We start from the raw sequence: 23,063 nt of genomic DNA, 5'->3' as shown, positions 1-23,063 counted from the left end.
AGCAGCAGACAGCCCCTATTAAGCAGAGCTGTTATCCTGCTCTTTGTTCAGCTCCCTGCAAAATTGCTTTGCAATTGCTTTCCCTTGTTAGAGTGCATTTGTATTATTAATCTGGGAACATCTCATTAGGGCCACAGCTATAACAGGGATGAGTTTGCAGCCTAAATTACCTCTGCTCGTTTTTCTGGGGAGGCAGTGTGTGTGTTTTCACTCCCCAGCTACAGAACACATTGGGTTTTCTCCACAGCACGTGTCCTGCTGCTGTTCTGGTGGGGATCTGTGGTGCCTCCCAAGCCAGGATGAAGGAATGGATGGGCTCCCTGCCCCACTCCCAGCCCTGCCACCCACCCCCAGCACTCTCTGCCACAATTCCCACTGTTGGAACATATTTTCCCTGCCTTGTCTGTGCTGAGATTGCTGGAGGGGAACAGCTTTTCACGTGTAAAACCAGCTCAGAGCCTTCCCATCTGTTAAACACAGATCCCAGCAGGGCTGGGGGAGAGGCAGGGCCGAGGATCTGGGGGACAAAGATGTGCTGTAAGTTAAGGGCTGTTTGTTGTGATGATAGCCCTGAGTCCTGCAGGAGCCTGCAGCGGTTTTTGTTTTCAGGGAAAAGAGCATCCAGGGGGTTTGGAGGCTGGGGGATTCACATGCACAATCTGCAGTGCCTTGGCAAGGGCTGGGTGCAGCCCCACATTTCCCTTCACAGAGAAAAGCAAGGCACAGTTCTTCCCAAGAATATTTCTGGGATTCACATTCTCTGAACCTCAGAGAGACAAAACACAATTCTTACATCATTTGCTGTGCCTGTGTTTGTGCCACAGTAGAATGCAACATGGAGATTGTTTACCCACAGTGATGGGGTTTTGTTTCCTTGGCCTGTAGGACCAAGAGTGTATGTTGGGACTGTTGGGTGACAGTCACGAGATTCTGGGCAGTGTGTGCAGGGTTGAGTGGTTGGCAGGTTCAGTTTTAAATACTAATAATAATAATAATAATAATATTATTATTATTATTATTATTATTATTATTATTATTATTATTATTATTATTATTATTATTATTATTATTGGTAGAATAATATAGTATAATAAAGTAATTAATTAGTCTCCTGAGAGTGATGGTGTTTTGTTTCCTTGGCCTGTCAGGGCCAAGAGTGTGTGTGTGTGTGTGTGTGTGTGTTGGGACTGTTGGGTGACAGTCACGAGATTCTGGGCAGTTTGTGCAGGGTTGAGTGCTTGGCAGGTTCAGTTTTAGATAGAATAATATAGTATAATATATTATTACTACTACTACTAATAATAATAATAATCATAAATAATTATAATATTATAATAGTATAATATTATACTATGTCACACTATATTATAATATTATAATACAGTGTAATATAGTATAATATTATAATAGATAGAATAATATAGTATAATAAAGTAATTAATTAGCTTTCTGATATGCATGGAGTCCTCCTCATCCTTCTCTCCCCTTGGCAGGGCCATCACAGCATTGCTGTAGCTGGGTTTGGGGCATCACTGAGAGGTTCCAGGTGTGACCCCTGGCAAAGCCCTTCCCAAGGCAGGGAGGGGGGTCCTGGATCCAGCTCAGAGGATGAAGGAGCTGCATCCCCTGGGAAGGCTTTGCTGAGCCCTCTTGGCTCTGTGAGGGTTGGGCATAGCTGGGATGCAGAGACAGGGGAGGCTTTGCTGTTCTTGTGGGGATGTGGCTTTTTCTCATTCATTTTACAACTGGCATTTACAGTTCCCACTAAAATCCTTTATCTTGGAAGCCTTTGGCACCATAATTACACAAGAATAGCACTGAACTTATGAGCCTTTGCTTCTAACCCTGTTTTCCTGTGTGTTAACCCTGTTTCTCCTCCAGCTCTGCAAGAACAGAAAATGCTGTCACTCCTTTAGCTGGAAAATAGAACAGACTGGAAATGAATTCTGTAATTCCAGGAAAATGCCCTCCTGGGAGTGTTGCCTCCCATCTCACTGTCCCCTGCAGCCACAGAGCCCTGGCTTTGTCCATTGCTGCATCTTCTTTCCTTTAAATTAGGTGATTTCTTTCTGCACCATCACAAACCCCTCAATGGCAGAAACTAATCTCAAATGAATGAATCTGAATTAATCTAATCTTGTGGGAACCAGCAGCAGCTCTGGCTCCCTGAAGGGACTGCTCACATCAGCCACCACTGCTTGTTGGGTCCATCCTCTTCCCTCTCCTAGTGAAGATGCTTCCCTTGGAATTGGGAAAAAAATCTTGTTGGCTTAGGCACAGTGCTTAAAACCATGGTAAATACAGTGAAATTTGGATGCTGGGTGGATTGCATGGTCTTCAGCCCCACAGCATGAATGTGGCTCTGCTCCAATCTCTATTTTAGGATCTGAGAACCAGGATCACACAAATTACCAGTGAAATAAATCCCAAAGCCTGTTCCTTGTCCTTGAACAAGTTTCATGGCGTGGAGAAAAATAAAAATCAATCTTGTGTGCTGTTTAGTGTAAAAAAAGAAATCCACTTTTTCTGTCTTAATAATTACTGGCTACAGGAACCTTGGCAGAGGAGCTGTGTTTCCCAGAGTCCTGCAGATAGCTATCAGGGTATCTCTGTGGAGATGACAGGGTGTTTCTTCCAAGAAACAAGCAGCAAAACCAGGGCAAAATCTCCATCCTGAGTGCAGTGTTTTATTTGCAATGTGCAGCAGCTGTAGCTACAGCCCTGCTGTGGCCATCCTCTGCCTGCCCTGTCCCCATCCCAGGGCTGCTTGCACAAATCCTGCAGGAAGTAGAGTCCTTCAGGCTCTGTGCTGATGGGGTGGGAACTTTCTGCTGGGATTTTGGTCCCTCTGTTGTCCCAAAGGGTTTTACACAGGGACAAAGAGCAGATCCCATCCTTCTTGTTCTTCTCTCTTCAGCCCACGTTGTTTGTGCTCTTGGGCCTGAGATTTGGATCATTTGGGAATTTTCTGCTGGGATTTTGATCCCTCTGCTGTCCCAAAGGGTTTTACACAGGGATAAAGAGCAGATCCCATCCTGCTTGTGTTTCTATCTTCAGCCCATGGTGTTTGTGCTCTTGGGCCTGAGATTTGGATCATTTGTCCTTGGTCCCCAGCTAGAGATGGAATTGTTTTGTCTCCCTGCTCTGTGCACAGAGCTCACCATCCCTTAATATGAAGCTCAGAATTACACACAAAAGCAGCACAGAATCTGAAAAATCACTGCTCAGGAGAGGAGATTTGTTATTGGTTCTCATCCTTCTCTCCATCTCTTTGGAGGACTGTCAGCACTTCCAGGGGAAGTTCCACTGTGCTCCATCCCTGAACAAGGAGCCTTTATTATCCAGCTAGGATTTTCCACTGCAGCCCTAATTCCATTACCCCATTCCCACGCTGGCTGGCACTTCCCAGCCAGCCTGCAGGATTCTGTAGCAGCTTGCTCTTTGCACAGGGATGTCGTGCAAAGCTTCTCCTGGGCTTTGGAGCCAGAATTCTCATTCCCTTCCCGAGTTTTCATTCCCTTTTTGCGTTTTCATTCCAAATTTTCTTGAGCAAACTCAGCTCTCTGGAGGACAACAAGACTTCTTATTGCAGGTCCCAATAAACCAGGATTATAATTATTTTCTTAAAGCTTTTTTTTTTTTCCCCTGTTTTCCCTTAAGACTTTCCTGCCACAGCCACGGCTGTTCCTGCTGCCTGTGGCACATCCTGGCGTCCTCTGGGCTCCATCATCCTCCTCGTGCTCTGGGGGCTGAAAGGGAGCTCTGAGCAGAGCAGGGGGCATGTGTTTATTCATCTCCCTGAGATCTGTGTTTTTCCTGGAAGCAGAGTTCTGCAAGCAAAGCAGGAGGTTCAGGAATATTGGCTCCTGCTGCCTGCATGCATTTTTCATGTGTGCACAGCAAAGCCCAGCTGAGGAGAGGGGAAGGGGTTTGCATGTTCAGAGGCCTTTGTGGAGGCCCTAAATCTGAGTAAATCCTTTCTCTGTGAACTGAACCGCTCAGTGACTCTCCTCAGAAGGCACCACAGTTAATGAAAGACAGTTAAAAACATTTGCAGATGGGCAGGAGGGTGAATCCTGGTTGTCAGAGGAGGTTTTCTCTCACAGTGGCAGTGCTTTGGCTGGGCCATGGAGGCCCAGGACACAGGGATGAGTTTTCCCCCTCTTGGGGCCAAGGCAGGACCCCTTGTGTCAGCTGGATGTCAGCTTCCTCAGTGATTCAGCCACCAGTGCAGAATTGAATCTGCAGTTTTGTCCAGGTTTCATGACTTGGATCCATTTCCACATCTGACTGAGGCCCACAGTGGTGTGGGGTGACCCCTCTGCTTGCAGTGGGGGTAACCCTGTAAAAGGGGCTTTGTGATCCTGAACCCGAGTAAATCCTGATCCTTGGGAAGGCTGGCCTAGAACAGAGACTAGATGGAGTTAAAGAATAAAGCAGGGATTTATTCAAAGGATCTCCTCAAGGGATGCACCTTGGGCAGCACAAGAGCCCAGCCAGAGCTGCACCCAAGATGAACCAAAATGGTCACAAAATGCACCCAAGATGAACCAAAATGGTCCCAAAATGCATGGCCGGGCACGGGGTCTCTCCCTTGGATCAGTTCTGCTCCATTTGCATCTTGCAGTTCATTGTCCCATTCCAGCTTTAGCCCCTGCAGTCCCATCCTTGTTTTTCTCTCTCCAGCCCACGGTGTTTGTGCTCTTGGGGCTGAGATTTGGATCATTTGTCCTTGGTCCCCAGCTGGAGCAGGAATTGTTTTGTCTCCCTGCTCTGTGCACAGAGCTCACCATCCCCTGATGTGAAGCTCAGACCCACACACTAAAGCGGTGCAGAATCTGAAAACATAAAAGCAAAAACTTAGGGCAGCAATCCCACCATGAAACCCCACATCTTGCAGAAGGTGTGGTGGCACGAGCTGGAGCTGATCAGGATGTTCCCCTCGCTGTCCTGAAGGAGAGAAGGGAGATAGGGAAGATCTTTTATGGCCTTTACAAGGATTCTCCAGCGTGCTCAGGCTTCCTGCAGATCAGATTTGGTCTCTGCTGCCCCTTCCCCTGGGGATGGGAGGCAGATCCAGCTGGGTGTGAAAATGGCAAGCAATTAAAGGCACTAACAATTAGGTCCTCAAGTGTCTCCTGATGAGGAGGTTGTTAGGGCTCCTCTTCTCCTGAAGGTTGGTTTTACAAGGCCTGTTTTATTCCCTGCCAAGGGCTCTCTGGAATTGCACTCTGCCCATTATTCTTTTACTGCCGTTGTGTTTTCCTTGTACACACTTTAAGTGTTGCTATAAAACGGATGGAGAAGGCTGTGGGAGGATCTGCATCTGGAAATGGGTACAGTTGCTGGTTTTTCAGAGCTCTCCTGGAACTGGGACCAGTTTTGGCACAAACTCAGAGAGGCTCAGCACAAACCCCACAAGCAGGAGGTCAGGTGGGAATTGTTTCTTCTGACACCACCAAACCTTTAGGAGTCACTATACAAACCTTTTTAGGAGTCACTATAAAGCTCCTCCATTTGTTGATAAGCAGAATCCTTGGCTGAAAAGCAGCTCCTTTCCCACTTAAAAAAAAATCAACAAAACACATTAACAGATTTTTTTTTTTGGCAAGTTTATATCCTCACAGAGAGCCTGAAAAAAATATCCCTGACATGTTTTCCTGCATGCCTGCTTTGTAGGCTGGGGGGATGCTGAGGTCACCCCACAAGCATCTGCTCACAAAGCAAAGGCAGCTTCTCTGTCCCCCTCCCCTGCAGCAGCTTTGCTTAATGAGCACAGCTCTGATGAGCTCAGCTCTGATGAGCTGGGCTCAGGTGGGGCTTGCTGGCCTTTGGGGTCACCTCCTGTGTCACTGGTGCTTCCCCCAGCCTCCTCCTGGCTCACTGCCTGCCCTGTGGGACCTTTCCAGCACCTCCCCAAAATGCAGCTCTCGCCCCCAAGGATGCTCCAAGGATGGAGAAGGTTCCAGGCTCTGAAAGAGGGGACCTGGGAGGTTCCCAGCACTGGGGGCTGGGGTCACTGCCATGGGCTGTGCCTGGAGAGGGGCACTTGGATGTTCTGGGACAGCCCAGGTGTCTCTGCACCTCCCTGGGGAAGGGGTTCCTGGTGGCCTTCAGGATGGGCTGTTTGGAGCTGGTTTGTGCTGCAAGAGGGTTTATCCCCTCTTGGCTGGGACGTGCTGGTGCTGGAATCAAACAGAAAGGTCCATTTTGGTAGTGATTTACTGTTACTGGCACACCTTTCACAGGATGGCAGCTGCTCAGGTACAGCAGGAAAACTCGGAGTGCTGAAAGATCTCCAAGTTAAAAAATGGGGGTTTCAGGATTTGTGTTTACACCAGCTGTTTTCCAGTGTGAGGCAGTGGATGTTGCTGGTTGAGCTGCATCCCAGGTCTTTACTGGGGCAATCATTCCCTAGTGGTTGGTTGTGCTGTTACCCCACAGAGTCTGGATCTTTTTTATTCCTTTCTTTTCAAGAAAGACATTTCTGGATTCCCCTTTTGATTTTATCCATCTGTTCTCTTCAGTGTGGAGCTGAAGTGAGGAGAAAATCATCCCTTTTGCTTGAGTGAGGCATTGGTACACGAGGGGTTTTTAAAAACGCGATAATGTGTTGAAACATAAAATTCTACGAGCTGTTATTTTCTTGTCTTCTCATCTCCAGAAATGCTCAGTTCAGATTGGAGCTGAGGATAAAGCAGGGCCTGCAGCTCACCCTTGGGTGCTGATACTGCACTGAGTATTCCCCTGCAAAATCATCATCATCATCATCCTCATCTTTGTGTTAGCTGGTGATGTAACTCCCTCTTTCCCTGCTGAATTTCCATCAGAATTCATCTTGCAAGAATTTCTGCAAGTTCCAGACCACAAATAAAAGCAAACTGTAATTTTTCAGAGGACGTGTCTAAAATTTGGCTCCCCGTGAGGTGCTTCTTTCCAGAGATGAGTAATGTAACAGAAAAGTGTGATTTTAATTAAATTCAGCAGCTTTTGGTATGCTCTGATGGGTCTTGTTCTGCACAGGGAGAATTGATTCTATTCTGCTGTATAGAAATGGATTTTGGGGGCATTAATAGGGTGGTTTTACCTCTCAGGACCAGGATCATTGCCTGGTGCTGCTCCTGTTTCACAGGTGGGATCCAAATCTTGGAGAGGCAGCTCCAGGTCACCTCTTTGCTGGTGCCTGGTCAGCTCCCAGCCACCTCTTGGTAAATTAATGCTGCTTTTTATGTAAATTAATCTGCCTAGTTCCATGAAGCCAGTGAGGGGAGCATTTTCAGTGGTGTGTAAAAGTCTTGGAAAAATACCTGATTTTCTTTGGGCAGCACCAGGAGTGCTCAGGGTGGCAGGCCCAGGGTTCCAAAACTGCCAGGGGGCACAGGAATGGGATGATCCCCAGTGCCTCGTCCTCCTGGAGAAAAAGAGGAGGAAAAAAGAAAAGGGGAAGGTGGCAGCTACCAAAATGGTGTCCTGGGAACAGCCAAAGTCTGATATGTTGGGATTGAAGCAGCATTAAACTTCAGCAGTGGGACAGAAAGACTTTTCTGGAAGCATGGGGGCTGTGGGGCTGAGAACCCCGCTCCCAAACTCCCATGAAAACACAGCCTGAAGCTGGAAATGTTGGTGAAATCAGTGTCCTGTGGGATTTCTGTGCCTTGCCACGATGCTCCCCTCAGGACAGGGATGTCAGGGGGTCTGTGCACCCAGCCAGGGCAGCTGGAGCTCCTGCAGGGTGCAGTTGCAGGCTGTAGGCTCCACACCACGGGGGTATTTCTCTGCCAGGAGGATCCAGCACAGCCCTGTCCATCCCAGCAGAGCTGCAGGAGCTCCTTTGCACCAGCTTGAGGCTCTGGTCCTTGCCATTAGAGGAGAAATGCCTCGCAGAAGGGACAGCAGATGGGAGCAGCTCAGGTTTCCTGGGTGTCACACACTCCACCTGCTCTCTGAAACACTCCAGTGTTATCCCTGGGCTCAGGAAAACAGGGGCAGATTATCCTGCTGGTGCTGGGAGGGTGGGATCCCCCTCCAGGAAGGGATAAATCACCTCCTTTACACTTCTCAGGGGGTTTGCACAAGTCAGGGAAGCTTCCTTGCAGAGCTGCCTGACAAACCATCTCCACTGAGAGCAGCTCCTTGGCATGGAGTGGGACATTTCCTCCCTCTCTGCTTCTCACCAGGCTTGCTGTTCCCAGGGCTGGTGTTTGACCCCAAGAAATCTGAGTGGAGAGTGGAAAAATGATAAATAAACCACGCTGGGTCCTCCTTGCTCTGTCCCACATGGATTTATTTTATGAGGCCAAGGTGCTGCTGTACAAAATGATCAGACTGAAGCTGCTCATCCCTGCCCCTCTGCTCCCTGCAGAGGTGGAGAGCTGGCTTTACTGCTCTACAAGGCAGCCCAGATGCTGAAATATGCTCATAAATAAATAAACCCCCCTGTTTATTGCTGTTAGAATTGCAGCCTACCTGGCTCTTCCCGTTAAATAATTCAGAGCAAAGAGCAGCCAGGCAGTGCTGGGAGGTTCCCTGGGCAGGGGTGGATGGTGAGGATGTGGTGTGGGAGGGATCACAGGGCAACCTGAGAGCAAGGGAGGGTTTTTTTGCATGAGGTGCCTCGTGAAATATTCATTGATTGTCCCCGTGGGTGATGTGCTGTGGCTGTGGCTGGTTCTGCCTCTGTCCCATTTGCAGGAAGCTCTGGGGGATGCAGAAATGGCCAAAAAATGTTTTGTAAGATCAAGGGGGTGCTTTGCATCAGCGTGTGCTGTAATCCTGCCCTCCAGAGGAGCGGCTCACTCCAAACTCCAGAACAAATTGCTTGGTCCATTCTTCCCTTTTCAGCCCTAAACAAACCCATCGGATCAATCCCACTTCCCTTCCCTCCTTTGATCTCTGCAAGTGATGCTGTGCTCTGCTGTGGGGTCTGTCTGTGCAGGAGTCGACTTTGGGAGCTTTATTATCTCTTAAGAGCCTGTTCCAGCTCTGTTTGATGCCACTGAGGGCTTTTGCTTTTCATCTGAGCAGGGTGGGGCTGGCAGCAGCCCCTGCAAGGGCTGGGAGGATGAATGGCTCAGCAGGTGCATTTACATGCTGGTGGGGGGAGAAAAGCTGGTGCTTGGCTGAAGATATGAAATAAGAGACGTTTTCAAATGAATTTTAACAAACTGGGGTCTCTGCAGACCTGTTGGGTTTCGGTGGACTCAAAGTGCTCATTGCTGTTGGGCATTCCCAGCTCTGCTGTGCTCCTACAGAAGGATTTGCAGTGTGCCTGGAGGTCTTGGACAATTTCCCAGGGAATCCAGAGCTTTTATTTCTTTTTCTTGACAACATTTTTACTCATTTTGCCAAAAAAAAAAAATTAAAAAAAGGACACAGAGATTGGTCCCAAACCAGGTGTTTGCTGTTGGGGAGCTCATGGCTGGGGAAGGTGCAGCAGCTTCACCCACCTGGATGGAGATGCTGCTCCCTGCATGGCTGGGGCCAAGGGCAGGATCTGTGGGATGGTTCTCAGTGAAAGCCCTGTGCTGGTGAGAAATACTGCCTTAAAAGATCTCCCAGCTGGCTTTTCTTTGTGTTGCCTTGATGGGGATCTGGTGGGGTGGGAGTGAGAGCAGAGTTTCTCTCACCCACTCTGTCCCTACCACATCAAATCTGATTTTGCAGCCAGCTCAGGTGTGTTCAGGGACAAAAAATAAAAGAACCTAAATAGATGTGTAAGGGAGCTTAAGTCAAAAGTAGGGAGATATTTCAAGTAGTGGCTGTTGGTAGAGCTAAATTAAATTGTGTTGTTGCACTGGGGAAAAGCAAGGGATGAACAAAGGAAAAACCCAAGGCTTTGTCCCAAAAGCTGCCCTTCAGCTCTGGATTTTGGATGGTCCATTTAGTAATCCTCACCCTGGTGTGACTTCTCCCTCTAATTGCATTCTCTGAGTCCTTATTTAGCCATTAGCTGCCACTGCAGGGACACAGGTTATTAATTCCTCCCCTGCCCTGACTTTCACTCTGGGCCCTCACCAGCACTCAAGGTGAAGCTGGGAGGGCCAGGGCAGCTGCATCCCCATGAAACTCTGATTAGAAAACATTTTTCTCCCTTTTCTGTTCCTTGTCTTACATGGGGGGGTTGTATCACAGGAGCCAATTACACCTCATTCACAGATTTATGGCTGGACATGTGTCCATGTGATTTTAATATTTTTTATGGCTCTTTTACTCCTTTCTCTCTGGTGTGACGAGTGCTGGGGAAGGAAACACTCAGAGAACAAGAGCAGAAAATACACGTAAAAGAAAGGAGATTGTGCCTTGTGGTGGATTTTTTATTGTTGTGACAAGTGATATTTAACCAGAAGTCACCTCTGAGTTCTGCCTTTTAGCCAGAGCTTTGCATGTTTTGCCTCCCTCCCTCCTGTGTTGCCACTTTGCACATGGACACACCTTGGGATGGCTGGAATTGCTCCATGGCTGGGCTCAGCACAGCTCTTTCCCCTCCTGGTCAGGGTTTTAAGTGAGCTGGCTGCAGGTCTCAGCTCTGTTTCAAACTGCTTGGTGTGGAGCTGCTCACCTAAGGAAGGCTGAGGTGTAGCAAGGGAGAGAAAGCAAATTAATGCCAGTGAAAGCATCCAGAAATAGCAAATTCAGGGGCTCACCAGGCCATGTACTAAATCTTTCAGGAGAGGCAATCTGTCATGGGCAGGGAGGGGAGAGGAGGGAATTGCTCCTGAGGGCAGTTAGAGGTTCAGATGTGGGCAGCTTTGCTCCTCCAGTGTCCCATGGCTGTAGCTCCAGCCTGGGGAGCCCCACCTGCCCTCTCCAGGATGCCCAGGAGGGAAGGGCAGAGCTGCTGCCACCCCTCTGTGTCCCTGTGCTGTCCCTGTGCTGTCCCTGTGCCCATGGGGATGCTCCAGCCCCAGCAGCCACAGCCCAGCCTGGCCCTGTGCCAGCAATAATACGTGGGGTTTAATTAAAACAGTATTTCTCATCTCCCTCATACATTATTTGGTTATTGCTTCAGAATGAGCCAAGGAATTCTTGTATTCCCCCCACTCCCTCCCTCGCTCCTTTAATCCTCCTTTCTCCCCTCCTTTCTTTCTGCCCTTTTGGTGTCCTTTCCATCATCTCCAGGGGTTTAACTTTTTTCAGCTGTCACAAAGTTGTTAAGATGAGGAGTCCTGGGGTTCATAGGGACTCATTATTCCACTGGGATTGCTGGGAGATGCTTCCAGGGAGGCAGTGCAGAGCCTGGCTGAGCAGGGAAGGAGCTCTCAGGTGCAAAGGCTGGAGGAGAAGGAGAAGGTGTTTCTCCATCCTAACAAATCCAACACCAGGCTGGAATTAAGATTCCTGAGTAGGGAAGGAGCTCTCAGGTGCAAAGGCTGGAGGAGAAGGAGAAGGTGTTTCTCCATCCCAACACATCCAACACCAGGCTGGAATTAAGATTCCTCAGTTGTCTGTGCAGCACCAGCACAGCAGGAAAGGCTCCTCCACGGGGGCTCTGAGGTGCTGTGCTGTCAGACCATGCAGCTGCTCATTTTGGTGCCCAAGTGTGCCCTGTGTGCCCAGCCAGCCTCCCCACCTGCATCCCTGCCCTGCCCTGCCGGCTGTGCCCTGGGGAAGCAGCAGAGCTGGGACAAAACCAGCTTTGCAGTGAATCTTTTGTGCTGCTCAGGGCTGGGCTGAGCTCAGGGGCTCTGCTGTGAGGGGTGAGGCACCAGTATAAAATCTAACCCTGTCATTCCTTCCCTTGCCAGGCCCTTCCCTTCGGAGGAGACCACGGAGAATGACGATGACGTGTACCGGAGCTTGGAGGAGCTGGCAGAGTGAGTGGCCTCACCTTCTCCTGGGAGGGCTGAGGGAAAAGTTCCTGTGGCTTTTCCAGCAGAGGCAGATAAAGTTTGACAGCAGGGCTGGGAGAGCCAGCACGGCTGCTTTGATCCTTTGGCCAGGAGATTTTTGTGCTCTGACAAAAGTCCATCTTTTTCTGCTGGGAAGCCCTGGGAGATGTCGCTTTTAATCAGGTTGAGCTGATGAGTGGCTTGGTGGGGGGTGAAAGGGGCCAAAGCCAGAGGATCCCAAACCCCTCCTAAATCCCAAAACCCTTCATCCTCTGAGGTGATCCAAGCCAGCTCTGGGAGTGAGGTATTCATTTCCTCCCATGGCATTTTTTGGGTGCTGGCACATGGAGCTGCACCCCCATGTGTGATTTTGGCCCTGGGGCAATCAGAGAATAGTTTGGGTTGAGAAGGACCTTGCAGACCATTTCATCCCACCCCTTTGCAATGGGCAGGGACACTTCTCACTATCCCACATGGCTCCAAGCCCCATCCAGGCTGGCCTTGGACATTTCCAGGGCTGTGGCAGCCACATCCTGCCATGGCACCCGTCCTGCTTGTCCTTGGTGGGCCGTGGGGTGATGCTGCTGCTGTCTCTGTCTGTGTTTATCTGGTTTTTGTGCCTGTGCTGGTGATGTAACAGGCTTTTAAAATCAACCTTGAACTGCAGCACACACGGTGAAGTGCAGGCACTATTGGAATTCAATGGCAGCATTCCCATCGAGCCAGGGCTCTGTCTGCCTCATATGGAGGGATGGAGTGCATGGGTGGATGTGTGGCTTTATGCAGTTAAATATTATTGTTCCACAACATAAATAATAAGACTCCTTAATCCAATGAGTTCCTTATGGCTTCAGTTATTACAAAAGTAAATCATAAATTACCAGCAGAGGGAATGGAGTGCCCTGGAATTCCCTGCTTGCTGTTGGCTCCCAGCAGCTGCAGTTTAATAAAATTTTAACTCAGAAAGGGATCTTTTCAAGAATCGCATTTTTTGTGCCTCCTCTCTAAAAGTTCTCAAAATCTCTTTAATATTGGGGTTTAAAATTCCTGTTTCTCACACACAGATGTGCTTTTAATTGGAGAGAGATCTGTGTGGGGACTCTCACACGAGTGCTGGTGGGGATGGCAGTGCTGGCCTAGAAAGGAGAGTGGGTTTGGGGTGCTGCCCTTGGTTATTAGGTGCTGGAGGTGGGTTCCCAGCTTTATTGGTTATTTGGTGCTGGAAGTGGGTTCCCAGTTCCAGTCTGCTGGGTACAAGGTGTCCAGGTGGAAACTTCCCAAATTGTCCCTTGGTCAGAGGGGCTGTGATGCCCATCAGATAACTTGGAGGTTTATTTCCATTGATTTCCCTGTTCCGTCCCAGATCTCCAAATTTAACTTCCCCTGTTTTCCCATTCTCTGTAAAATCCTCTTTTTAACACTTATTTAGGACAATGAGCAGGGATTGCACAAATTCCTTCATGCAGGCCTGCCCTCCCAGTGCATGGAAACACGGCCTACAAAACAGTGTCAGAATCCACCCACAGCTGCAAAAACCCCAAAAACTCCCTGGAGAACCCCTCAGCCTTTTCTCTTTGGAGAAAAAGCTCAGGAGGAACTCTGAGTTGGTTTTAACAAGGTATTTTGAGGGTTGGTAAATGAGGTTTTTTTTGAGGAATGTCACAGTGCTTCATTTCAACTTGAGTGGAGCAGTTTGGTGTCCCCAGGTTGAGGTTTTGAATTCCTGTGCTGCAGAGCCTTTAAAATATGAACATGTTTGTGATGGAGGTGCTGATTTGGGGAGCAGAAGGAGCCAGGCTTTGTCCCTGCTGTCCCCATGATGCTCTGAAGAGTGAGCACCTTTATCCTGAGAGCTCTCCCAGCAGGGAGGAGCTGTGGGACAAAAACCAGGCCTGGACAGGGGCTGCAGGAACAAGCTGTGTGTGAAATCATGGGGCAGCCACGGGGTTCTGTGTGTTTAAAGGATGTTTAAGCCTTGGTGACCCCATTGTGCTTTCACCTTTGGGGTGGTGCAGGGATTAATCCCAGCTCCAGACAGATCCCCAGCCAGCAGATCAAGGCACATAATTGCCTGGAAACAGCTATTTAGTTAAAAAAACCCCCGAACAATTGGTGATGGAAAGGGGAAGGGAAGCTAAAAGGCTATCAGGGGAGCTGGGAAGTTCTCAAATTCCCTATTTCCAGCCCTCTGGCCCCTCGGTTTGCTGTGCCCTGGGCCAGATGGCAGCTTGCAGCCAGCCTGGGCAGATGGCAGGGGCTGCTTGCATTGCAAGTGCTGCTGATCGATGCTGTGAGGAGCTGGAAAGGGACAATTGGCCTCTGCTGCCTGATTTATTCCAGCCTGCCCCATGCCAGGCCCTGGAGCAGCCATTTGGGGGGAGTTTGTCCATGAAATGAGCTGGGTTTTGCAGCAGCAGCAGCAGCAGTGTGTGGGTTCATCCTGTGTGTCCCCAGATCAGGGATCGTCAGTGACCCCTGTCCCGAGGATGCTCCTGCAGCCATTTGGGGAGTGTTTGTCCATGAAATGAGCTGGGTTTTGCAGCAGCAGCAGCAGCAGTGTGTGGGTTCATCCTCTGTGTCCCCAGATCAGGGATTGTCAGTGACCCTTGTCCTGAGGATGCTCCTGCAGATCCCTGGGGAGGGGAGCTGCTGCTTCCCACATGGCTGTGGCTGCTGGGAGGTGGTGTCAGGAGGCAATTATCCACCTTACTGCCCTGCCAACTGCTTTTCCACCCCCCTTTATGGCTCTTTCAGCTGCTCCAAACCATCCTGGTGCCTCAGAGTTATATTTAACATTTCACCTAAATTTTCTCTGCTGCCACTCGAGCTCTCTCCAGTTATTTTGTCTCATTAAATTTATGGCAGTGATTAATCCTGGCCCTCTTTACAGCCCCAGAGCCTTCTTTATGATGAACCTCCTCCTCTGCAGTGGCACAATTAGGTAGATGACACAGGGCAGATTTTGGGTTCTTTGTTGGCTGCTTGAAGAATTCAGAGTCAGGCAGAAGTTCTGTGAATGGTTTAATGTGAAACATTTAATTTGCATAACTTTCACCTTTGTTTTCTCTTCTGAAAACAATTTATTTTGAGGGGAGGAGTTGTAGCGTTGCATAAAGGACCAAAAAAGTGTTTTAGGCAGAGCAGGTCCCCTCCAAACCCTACCCCTGGAGAGCTTTGTCCCACAGGTTGATGTTGATGTCCCCTGCTCTTGTTTTGAGCTGCAGCTCACTGGAATTTACCCCCAACAAATTTATTGGGATAATTGTGTATTCCCAACCTTTCCATCCTGGAGAAGAGGGGAAGGAGATCTGCTAGGCCACAGTTTCTCAAGTGATGCCTCTCCTGGGCTCAGCTTCTTGCTGAAGTTTCTCCTTCTTCTTTCACTATTGTCCACCAGCATTGCCCCCCTCACATTTTCCAAAATAGTGCTGTGATCAGCAGAATTTCTCCAATGCATTAAAAGAAGTAACAAGCACAGGAGCCAAGGTGAGATGATAAGTGAGCTGCCACTTTTCCCATTATTTTTATGTTGGACAAAGCAGGCACGACAGCCCCTCCAATAAATGGCTCTGTGGTGCAGGGCACTTGAGCCAGAGTGCCTGTAAATGTGCCTGTCCCTTGTGTGTCACTCCTATTGATTTTTACATGTCCTGCTTGTGCCATTTCTGGGATCATATTGCTCACTTTTCTTAGGATCAGAGCCTAAAAAATTCCACTTGGAATGGGGAATGTAAGACCCAAGCAGAATAGATGGGGAAAAGCTTCTGCTATTTCCAGATGAGTGTCTCCGTCCAAGTCCAATCTGAGTAATTAAAACCCTGCAAGATCTTGAGTCCTCCAGCTGCACATCTTGCACTCCCTCACCCTGAAACCCAAACCTGTCAGATGTGCTGCAAATTTAGGGTTCCCTTTGTCCTCTCTGACAGAATGAGGGGTTTGGTTGGAGGAACTGTGTATTTATAGTGCAGAGTGAGGATGAGAAAGTGGGGATTGGGGTGGGCTGGAGCCTCACAGCTGCCTCAGAGACCCTGCAAATCTCCCAGCCTGGACCTGTGGTGGCTCTGAGATCTTCTGGCTCTTTACCCTGGTCATGGGACTGGAAATTTGGGGTTGTCCCTTGGTTGTCTTATTTTAGCTCCTTCTGTCCCCTGCTGCTCTTTCTTTTGCTGTTCCTGGTGGTTCTGGCTCTTTCCTCAGTGTGGTTTGGACGGAGTTTTGCTGTGCTGGGTTTGTCATGAGGGTTTGTCCTTGAATTCTTGAGGCTGGTACAAACTCATCAACTTCCCACAGCAGCTTTGATGGCTGGAGAGGCTCTTCAGTGGCCCTGAAATCCCTCAGGGCTTCCCCAGTGTCACTGCAGAGATGAGTGCAGGGTTCCTTCAGCGTGGTGGACCTGCTGCATGTCATTTATTGGGGCACATTTAGTGATCACAGACTGTTTGTGCCCATAGTCCCTTCCAGCCCCAAACATGCTGTAATTTTATGGATTTGTCCTTCCCTTTCCCCCACTCCAAGGCAGCATCCTGGCACCAGTCCCTCAGTTCTGGGAGCTGCTCCTTGGCACGGCTGCTGCCTGGCTGGGTGGGTGTCAGTGCACAGCAGGCACTGCCAGTGAGGCAGAGCTCAGCCAAAAGCATTGTTTTAGCCTGAAATTGCCTTAGATATGAAAAGCTTTATTCGTTATCAGCTTTTCTGGCTCGGCAAGACGCTGCCAGCCCAAAGCTGGTTGCATCCATCCTAATAACAGTAATTGCAAGTGCTGGTGTTCCCTCTGAAGGGCGGCTGAAATCCCTTTCCTAACCCCAGAGCTGTCAATGAATCTCCTAATCCAGGCAGTAGATCACAGGCTCTGATACCCACGGGTAACTCTCAGACTCTGCTGCTTTTATTGAAGGAGTAAATTGCTTTTCTTTGTGAGGAATGAGGTGATCTGGCTTTCCTTGCTCAAGTTGTTCCATCTGCCCGTGACACGCCTGGGATGCTGAATTTATTGCCTGAATTCAGTGTGTCCTGAGGTTTCCACTGGCTAAAATAATCCCAATCCCTGTTTTAAGGACAGGGAGGGTGTGTATTTTCAACTCTGACAGGCGCAGGGTGGGGACAGGTGAGGATCAATATGTGCCAAGCAGAGATGTCAGCATCCATACGGCCCTGCAGGAGCTTGGCTGCTCCAAGAGAGGCTGATCCTCGTGCTTTACTGCTCTCCATAAAAGCTGCCAGCCTCTGGTGTTTCTCAGAGATGCACTGAGAATGTGTTTTAATAAATAACAGACTGCTGGACCGTGGTGATGTTGTAATACTGCCACGGTTGTTGGGTTTGAGGAACTCTGCTGCATCCCCTCCAGAGCTCTGGAGTGGAGGTGCCTTTCTGGGTGTCCCCAGGATGTGGGAATAGTTCCTATTTTTTTCCCAAACCAGAAATTGGAGTAGAGAAGGGCTTGTTCTGCCGTGGAGCACCAGGAGAGGGCTGGAGCAGCGAGGCTCAGCCCCTTCATTAGGGGAATGGAGCTGTGAGGGGTGGGGGCAGCATTTGTGTCCAAGGGCTGCTGGCACTTCTGAGGTCAAATCTGCTGGATTGTCCCTTGGGAGGTGTTTCTTTCCTGGTGGGAAGGGCCTTGGGGCACCCACTCTTCTCCAGTCTCAGCCCATGATTGAGCAAAACCCATCTGGCACCTGGGGACATGGCTGAGGGGTGCTGGTGCTGGTGCTGGTGCTGGTGCTGGGTTCAGGCTGAACCAGATGTTCTTGAAGGGTTCTCCCAACCCTGATGATTCTGTGAAAGCCCCCTCAGCAACACAGCCCTGGTTGTGTTGATGCCTTAGGAGGAAATGATGCCTCAGGTTCAGCTTTTCTATTTTTCAGATTCTGCGCTGCTTTAGTGTGTGGGTCTGAGCTTCACATCAGGGGATGGTGAGCTCTGTGCACAGAGCAGGGAGACAAAACAATTCCTGCTCCAGCTGGGCACCAAGGACAAATGATCCAAATCTCAGCCCCAGGAGCACAAACCCCGTGGGCTGGAGAGAGAAAAACAAGGATGGGACTGCAGGGGCTAAAGCTGGAATGGGACAATGAACTGCAAGATGCAAATGGAGCAGAACTGATCACAGTGACAGACCCCGTGCCTGGTCGTGCATTTTGGGACCATTTTGATTCATCTTGGGTGCCTTTTGGGACCATTTTGATTCATCTTGGGTGCATTTTGGGACCATTTTGGTTCATCTTGGGTGCAGCCCTGGCTGGGCTCTTGTGCTGCCCAAGGTGCATCCCTTGAGGAGATCCTTTTAATAAATCCCTGCTTTATTCTTTAACTCCGTCCAGCCTCTGTTCTAGCTCAGCCTTCCCAAGGCATCATTCCCACACCCAGCTGGGCTCCTGCCCGTGCCATTAACCCAACCACACATTCCCAAAACCCCTCCAGCCATGGAAATGATGTATGGAGAGGCAGCCAGCAACCCGAGAGGTGTGGGCAGGGAGATTCATCAGGAGCTGGGAGTGACTGGCTCTGGAAGAGGAGCAGAGCTGAGAATATAAATATTGGTGCAGATAATAACAGTGATGCCTGGGAGGGGGAAGATGGATCACCAGCTATTAGTGGGCATTATTGCAGCAGCTGCAATGCATCACCCGGGAAGAATGGGATGGATACATCATGCCAGTGTATTTATTTAAAATCCCCAAACTTTTATTGAATAAATCTGCTTGTATAAATAGAAAGGGCCGTATTTAAGCAGCCTGGTTTTGCAGGCAGCTGTGCTCTGCTGCTCCCTGATATGTAATAGAGAGATGTTGAGTGTCACACTTGGAGCACAGCTTTACACCTAAATTTATTTGTGTGTAATTAATGCCCCTGTTGAAAGGCACAGCTCGTAAAATATGCGAATGCTGTTTGATATTCCAGCATTTCACACTGTCCTGATCCTGTGGGATTGACTTCAGTGGGAGCTGTTAGCAGCCAGCACCTGTAGATCTAAGCACTGGAATTATTATTGTTAATTGGTATTTAATATGGGCTGAATTTTCAAAAGTATTCCGAGGCTGAGGAGCCCCTGGGAGGGGTGTGGAGGCTCAGATGATAATTAATTACTGAACAGTATCACCTTTAGCACAAACTGGGCTCTACAGCTCTGGGATGCCTTTGAAGCCTGGGACTGCAGGGGCAGCTCCAAAGTGGTGGGGCTGCTCCTCAAAATGTGATGTTTTGCTGCTTAATTTCTCCCTGCTGTAAATGTTGTTGTTGGCCCCTGCCCAGAGCTGAGTGCCTGATGAGATTGTTTTATGGTGGTCAGGAGAGCCTCCTACTCCTCTGGGGAATGCTGGATTAAAAATCACCCAGTTCCCCATCAGGACAGGGATTGGGCTTTGTGGGAGTTGGTCATCACTCAGATAAAGGGGTGCAGAGTGTTTAAACCTGCATGGGATGCTCAGGGCTGGTCCTGGCGTTGCTGTGGGCCCTGCATGGCCCAGGGTTGGTTCATTAGAGCTGGGATGCTTCTCCTACTGCTCAGAGACATTGGTTGAGTGTTTAATAGTGTTTAATGTAATATCTGCTCCTGCTTGGAGTGGATCTGGGCTCCTACAGCACTTTGCACCCCTGGCTGGACACGAAGAAACATTTCAATGAGGAAAAGCAAAATCAGATGAAGAACAAACACAGAGCCTCAAGCAAAATCCAAAGGACCAAAATCCAGCCTTAGAGTGAATTCTCTGAGCGTGATATGAAGTCACTGAGGCAAGAGCTGCTCCTGGTCCTGAAGAGGAGGAGGTTGTGGGCACCTTTGGGGCAGGTGGAGCTGGAGCTGGTGGCTCTGGTGGCTCAGATGGTCCCTCCTGGCTCTTGGCTGGCAGATCCAGCTCAGCTGGGCCCATTAGTGCTGAGCAAAAGGCTCTGCAGGGGCAGAGCTGGCAGCCCGTGGTGCTGTGGGCATTGTGGGCATGCCTGGCACAGGGCACAGAGCCTGGCACAGGGCACAGAGCCTGGCACAGGGCACAGAGCCATTCTTGGCTGTGATCCCTGCTCGTGTCGAGCAGCGTTCTGCCTTTTCCAGCCTCCAGCCAGCGGAAAGAAACGTGCAGCAGGCGCTGATCCGGGAAAAACAGAGAGCAGGGCCTGAATTCCCACAGGATTTTCTTGCTGGGATTCTCCTCCCTCCTTGGTGCTGATGAAGTGCCAGTGGACATCCCCTGGGTGTCACCCCTGACTCCTTTTCCTTTCTCCTTGCAGCGAACACGACCTGGGGGAGGACATCTACGACTGCGTCCCCTGCGAGGATGAGGGCGATGATATCTACGAGGATATCATCAGAGTGGAGGTTCAGCAGCCCATGGTAACCACCCAGCTGTGTTCTCACAGCTCCACCTCGCTGGGAAGGGGAGGGAGAGGGGTTCCAGGAAGGAAAGAACTCCCTGGCACTGGCAGGTGATGCTGCAGGGAAGGGAATTGCTGAGTCGCTCCTCCAGACGGGGATGGCACCAGCCCACGGGGGTTCTACGAGGAGTTTCCCAGCCCAGCCTGTCATCTGCAGGAGCTGGGGAGGAGGGAGGGAAAGGGAGACCTCTAATAAGCCCTAAAAGAGAAGCTAAAAATAGGATTTTGCTGCTGCTGCTGCTGCTGAGGCTGTGTCGCCCCAGCCTTTGTGGGGAGGCCCCGCCTGCTCCGTCAGCCAGAGGTGCCACTGGTATTTTTAGTGCAGGGTGACAGATCTGTGTGCCAGGGATCCAGCAGCTGTCTGGGCCTGCTGCTCCTCCCTGGAGCAGGAAGATGTTTACAGTGGAGCTTTCTGGGGCAGCAGGGACCAGTGTGGCATTGGGGACACCCCATTTGTCACCTCTAACAAGCCTGAGTGTGAGGCAAGGACGGCATCACGGATATCTCCAAGGGCTCTGGAGCAAAAATCACACTCCATGGATGAGCCAAGGAGGTGTTGGTGGCCCTTGCACCTCCCCAAGGTGCCCACAGCCACCTCCCCACCTATGTCCCAGAGTGTGACCTTCCAAATTTCCTCCCCTCCCTCCAATATCTGCCTCCCCCAGGCTCTGTTCAGCCACTAATTATTCTCCCCTTGTTCACCCCTCCCTGGAACAAAGCAGGATCAATGGACAAGTTCAGTGATCAATTCAATCCCTGGAGGGGCTGGAGCCTGGGAATGCAGGGCTGCATCCATGGATGTGCTCTGGCTCCTCAAATAATCATAAACCCCTCATTCCATCCCTTCACACCTTGGCTGCAGCTGGAGGAGCTCCCTGCACACCAAAACCCCCTCTGGATCAGGGAGTTGGGCCCAAAATATTCCCCCTGATCCTGCCAAAGTGCTTGGATCTGAAGGCAGCACAGCTCCAGTGGTTTTTGCCACCAGTTGCAAAAGTTACTTGGCCCAAGAACTGCCCCAGGGAAAGGTTTTGGTAGGAATTTCCTGCATAAATGGGAAAAAAATGGGGGAAAGCTCCAGCAGCCAGGTAATATAGGATTAAGGTCAGTGGAATTGGCAATTTTTCACTGTCCCCTCCACATTATTTAATGTTTTCTGCTGAGCAGCTGAGAGCTGTGACTCCCTCTCACTCCCCTGAGCAAAAGAGTCTATTTTTAATATATCTGCCCCAAAAATTGAACGTTTTTGGGTAACATTTGTTGCCAACAGCGAGTGTGTGATGCTAATGGCTTCTTGTATTTCTGCATGCTTCAGATTAGATACATGCAGGTAAGATGAACTGATTAAAATCTGGGGTTTCGTGCAGCTGTGAGTTCTGAGGGGGTGGACAGAGGGGCTCTGTTCCTGTGCATGATCCACAAAACCCCAGCACTGAACTCCCTCCCAAATTCAGATTCTGCCCTGCCAAGTGCAGCAGCTCCCAACACGTGGACCCAGCTTTACAGAGCAGAAGTGACTTCAGGAGTTGGGGCTTTGGGAAAAGCACATTTTATCAGATTTGACCTAAAATCAGGAGAATTAGCAACCCTGGCCAGGGATTTGTGTGAGTCTGATGTATTATTTGTGACCCACTTAGTATCTGTTGTGAGTTTCATCTTAAGCAATAAAAAAAAAAATTAAAAGAGAAAAAAATCAGCCTTTATCTCTTATTATTCTTCTTTAGCTGATAGCCTTTGGTGGTGTGGCTGTAATAAATGCAAAAAATGCAGTGTTTTCCATCTTTAAACATATTTAATAACACAGCCAGGGTTCCTCCTTATATTTTTTTGGATAAAAATAGTTCCCTTTAGCATAAACCAGTAGTGGTTCTCTCCTGATTTTCCAAACTTGTTCTTGGGTGCTGTAAGTGGAGCCCCACCAGGTTGCTGGGCCACCCTTAGCACCATCTGACCATGAATTATTTTTCCTTTCCCTAGAAAATGGGAATGACAGAAGATGACAAAAGAAATTGCTGTTTGCTAGAAATCCAAGAAACTGAGGCCAAATACTACAAAACCCTTGAAGATATAGAAAAGGTGAGAGCTGAGCCCTGCTTTCCCCAGCAGCCCTGGATCCCACATCAGTTGTGCTGGGTTGGTTCTTGCTCCCAAAACTGGGAGATGTGAGGGGCAGGATGGAGGAAAATGGGAGAGGAGGGGGATCCACAAAACCCTGATGTGCAGGAGGCAAAACCAGCACCTTTTTTTTGTGATTGCTGCAGATTAGAACCAGGCTGAAAACCCTCCTGCTGTGTCCCCCCATCCTGGGGTGAGAATCTCCCACTCCTGGCTCAGCCAGGCCGGGTTTGCTGATAAGAGCTGTGTTTGCAGATATCTCTTATCACTCTGATTGCCACGGAATAATTCCTTTATTCTGAGTGCTGGAGCTGTGCTGGCTTGCCATTGAAGCTAATTGGATTAAAGGGAACGTTCTGCTGCCTAAATTCGTGGGGGTTTAATTGGTTTTGATGAATTATTGTGGCTCCTTTCTTTTAAAAACAAATGAAAGGGAACACCTCAGCAATGGATGGAGCCTGGAGGTGGTTCCTGCTCCCAGGAAAGCAGCAGGAAGGAAGAACAATAATGAAAATCAAGCTGCCATTTCTAATCACCCTGATGCTTTTGTTTCCTCCCCCTTTTGCCATTCTTTCCCTCTGTCTGTCTGCTGAAAGTTCCCCCAAAGAAGCTGTGAGCAAAACTGGAAAAAGAATGGAAGAACATTTCCCATTTTCCAGGAAAATGTCCCAATATATTTGTCATTTATGTTTCCAAGGAACCCTTGCTCCTTGGAAACAGCCACAGCCCTCTGGTTCAGGAGAAAGGAAGAGTTA

The 23,063-nt window shown here is 49.4% G+C and overlaps 1 protein-coding gene across 7 annotated transcripts in view; it reads left to right on the top strand.

Moving 5' to 3' along the window:
* Positions 1–23,063, top strand: part of VAV2 (vav guanine nucleotide exchange factor 2) — a 120,211-nt gene that overhangs the window by 73,147 nt on the left and 24,001 nt on the right. For 4 of the 7 annotated variants that reach the window (XM_071453928.1, XM_071453924.1, XM_071453925.1 and 1 more), the window contains exons 4-7: positions 11,745–11,813; positions 20,050–20,152; positions 21,509–21,523; positions 22,171–22,269. In XM_071453928.1, the coding sequence (XP_071310029.1) occupies positions 11,745–11,813; positions 20,050–20,152; positions 21,509–21,523; positions 22,171–22,269 (286 nt within the window). The remainder of the gene's footprint in view (positions 1–11,744; positions 11,814–20,049; positions 20,153–21,508; positions 21,524–22,170; positions 22,270–23,063) is intronic. The other 3 variants (XM_071453930.1, XM_071453926.1, XM_071453927.1) reach the window with 1 other exon arrangement.

The sequence above is a fragment of the Agelaius tricolor genome, unplaced genomic scaffold, assembly GCF_023055355.1.
Source record: "Agelaius tricolor isolate 1412-34295 unplaced genomic scaffold, bAgeTri1.0.p SCAF_38, whole genome shotgun sequence".
NCBI classification, from domain to species: domain Eukaryota; kingdom Metazoa; phylum Chordata; class Aves; order Passeriformes; family Icteridae; genus Agelaius; species Agelaius tricolor.
This window is presented reverse-complemented; position numbering and strand designations above follow the sequence as displayed.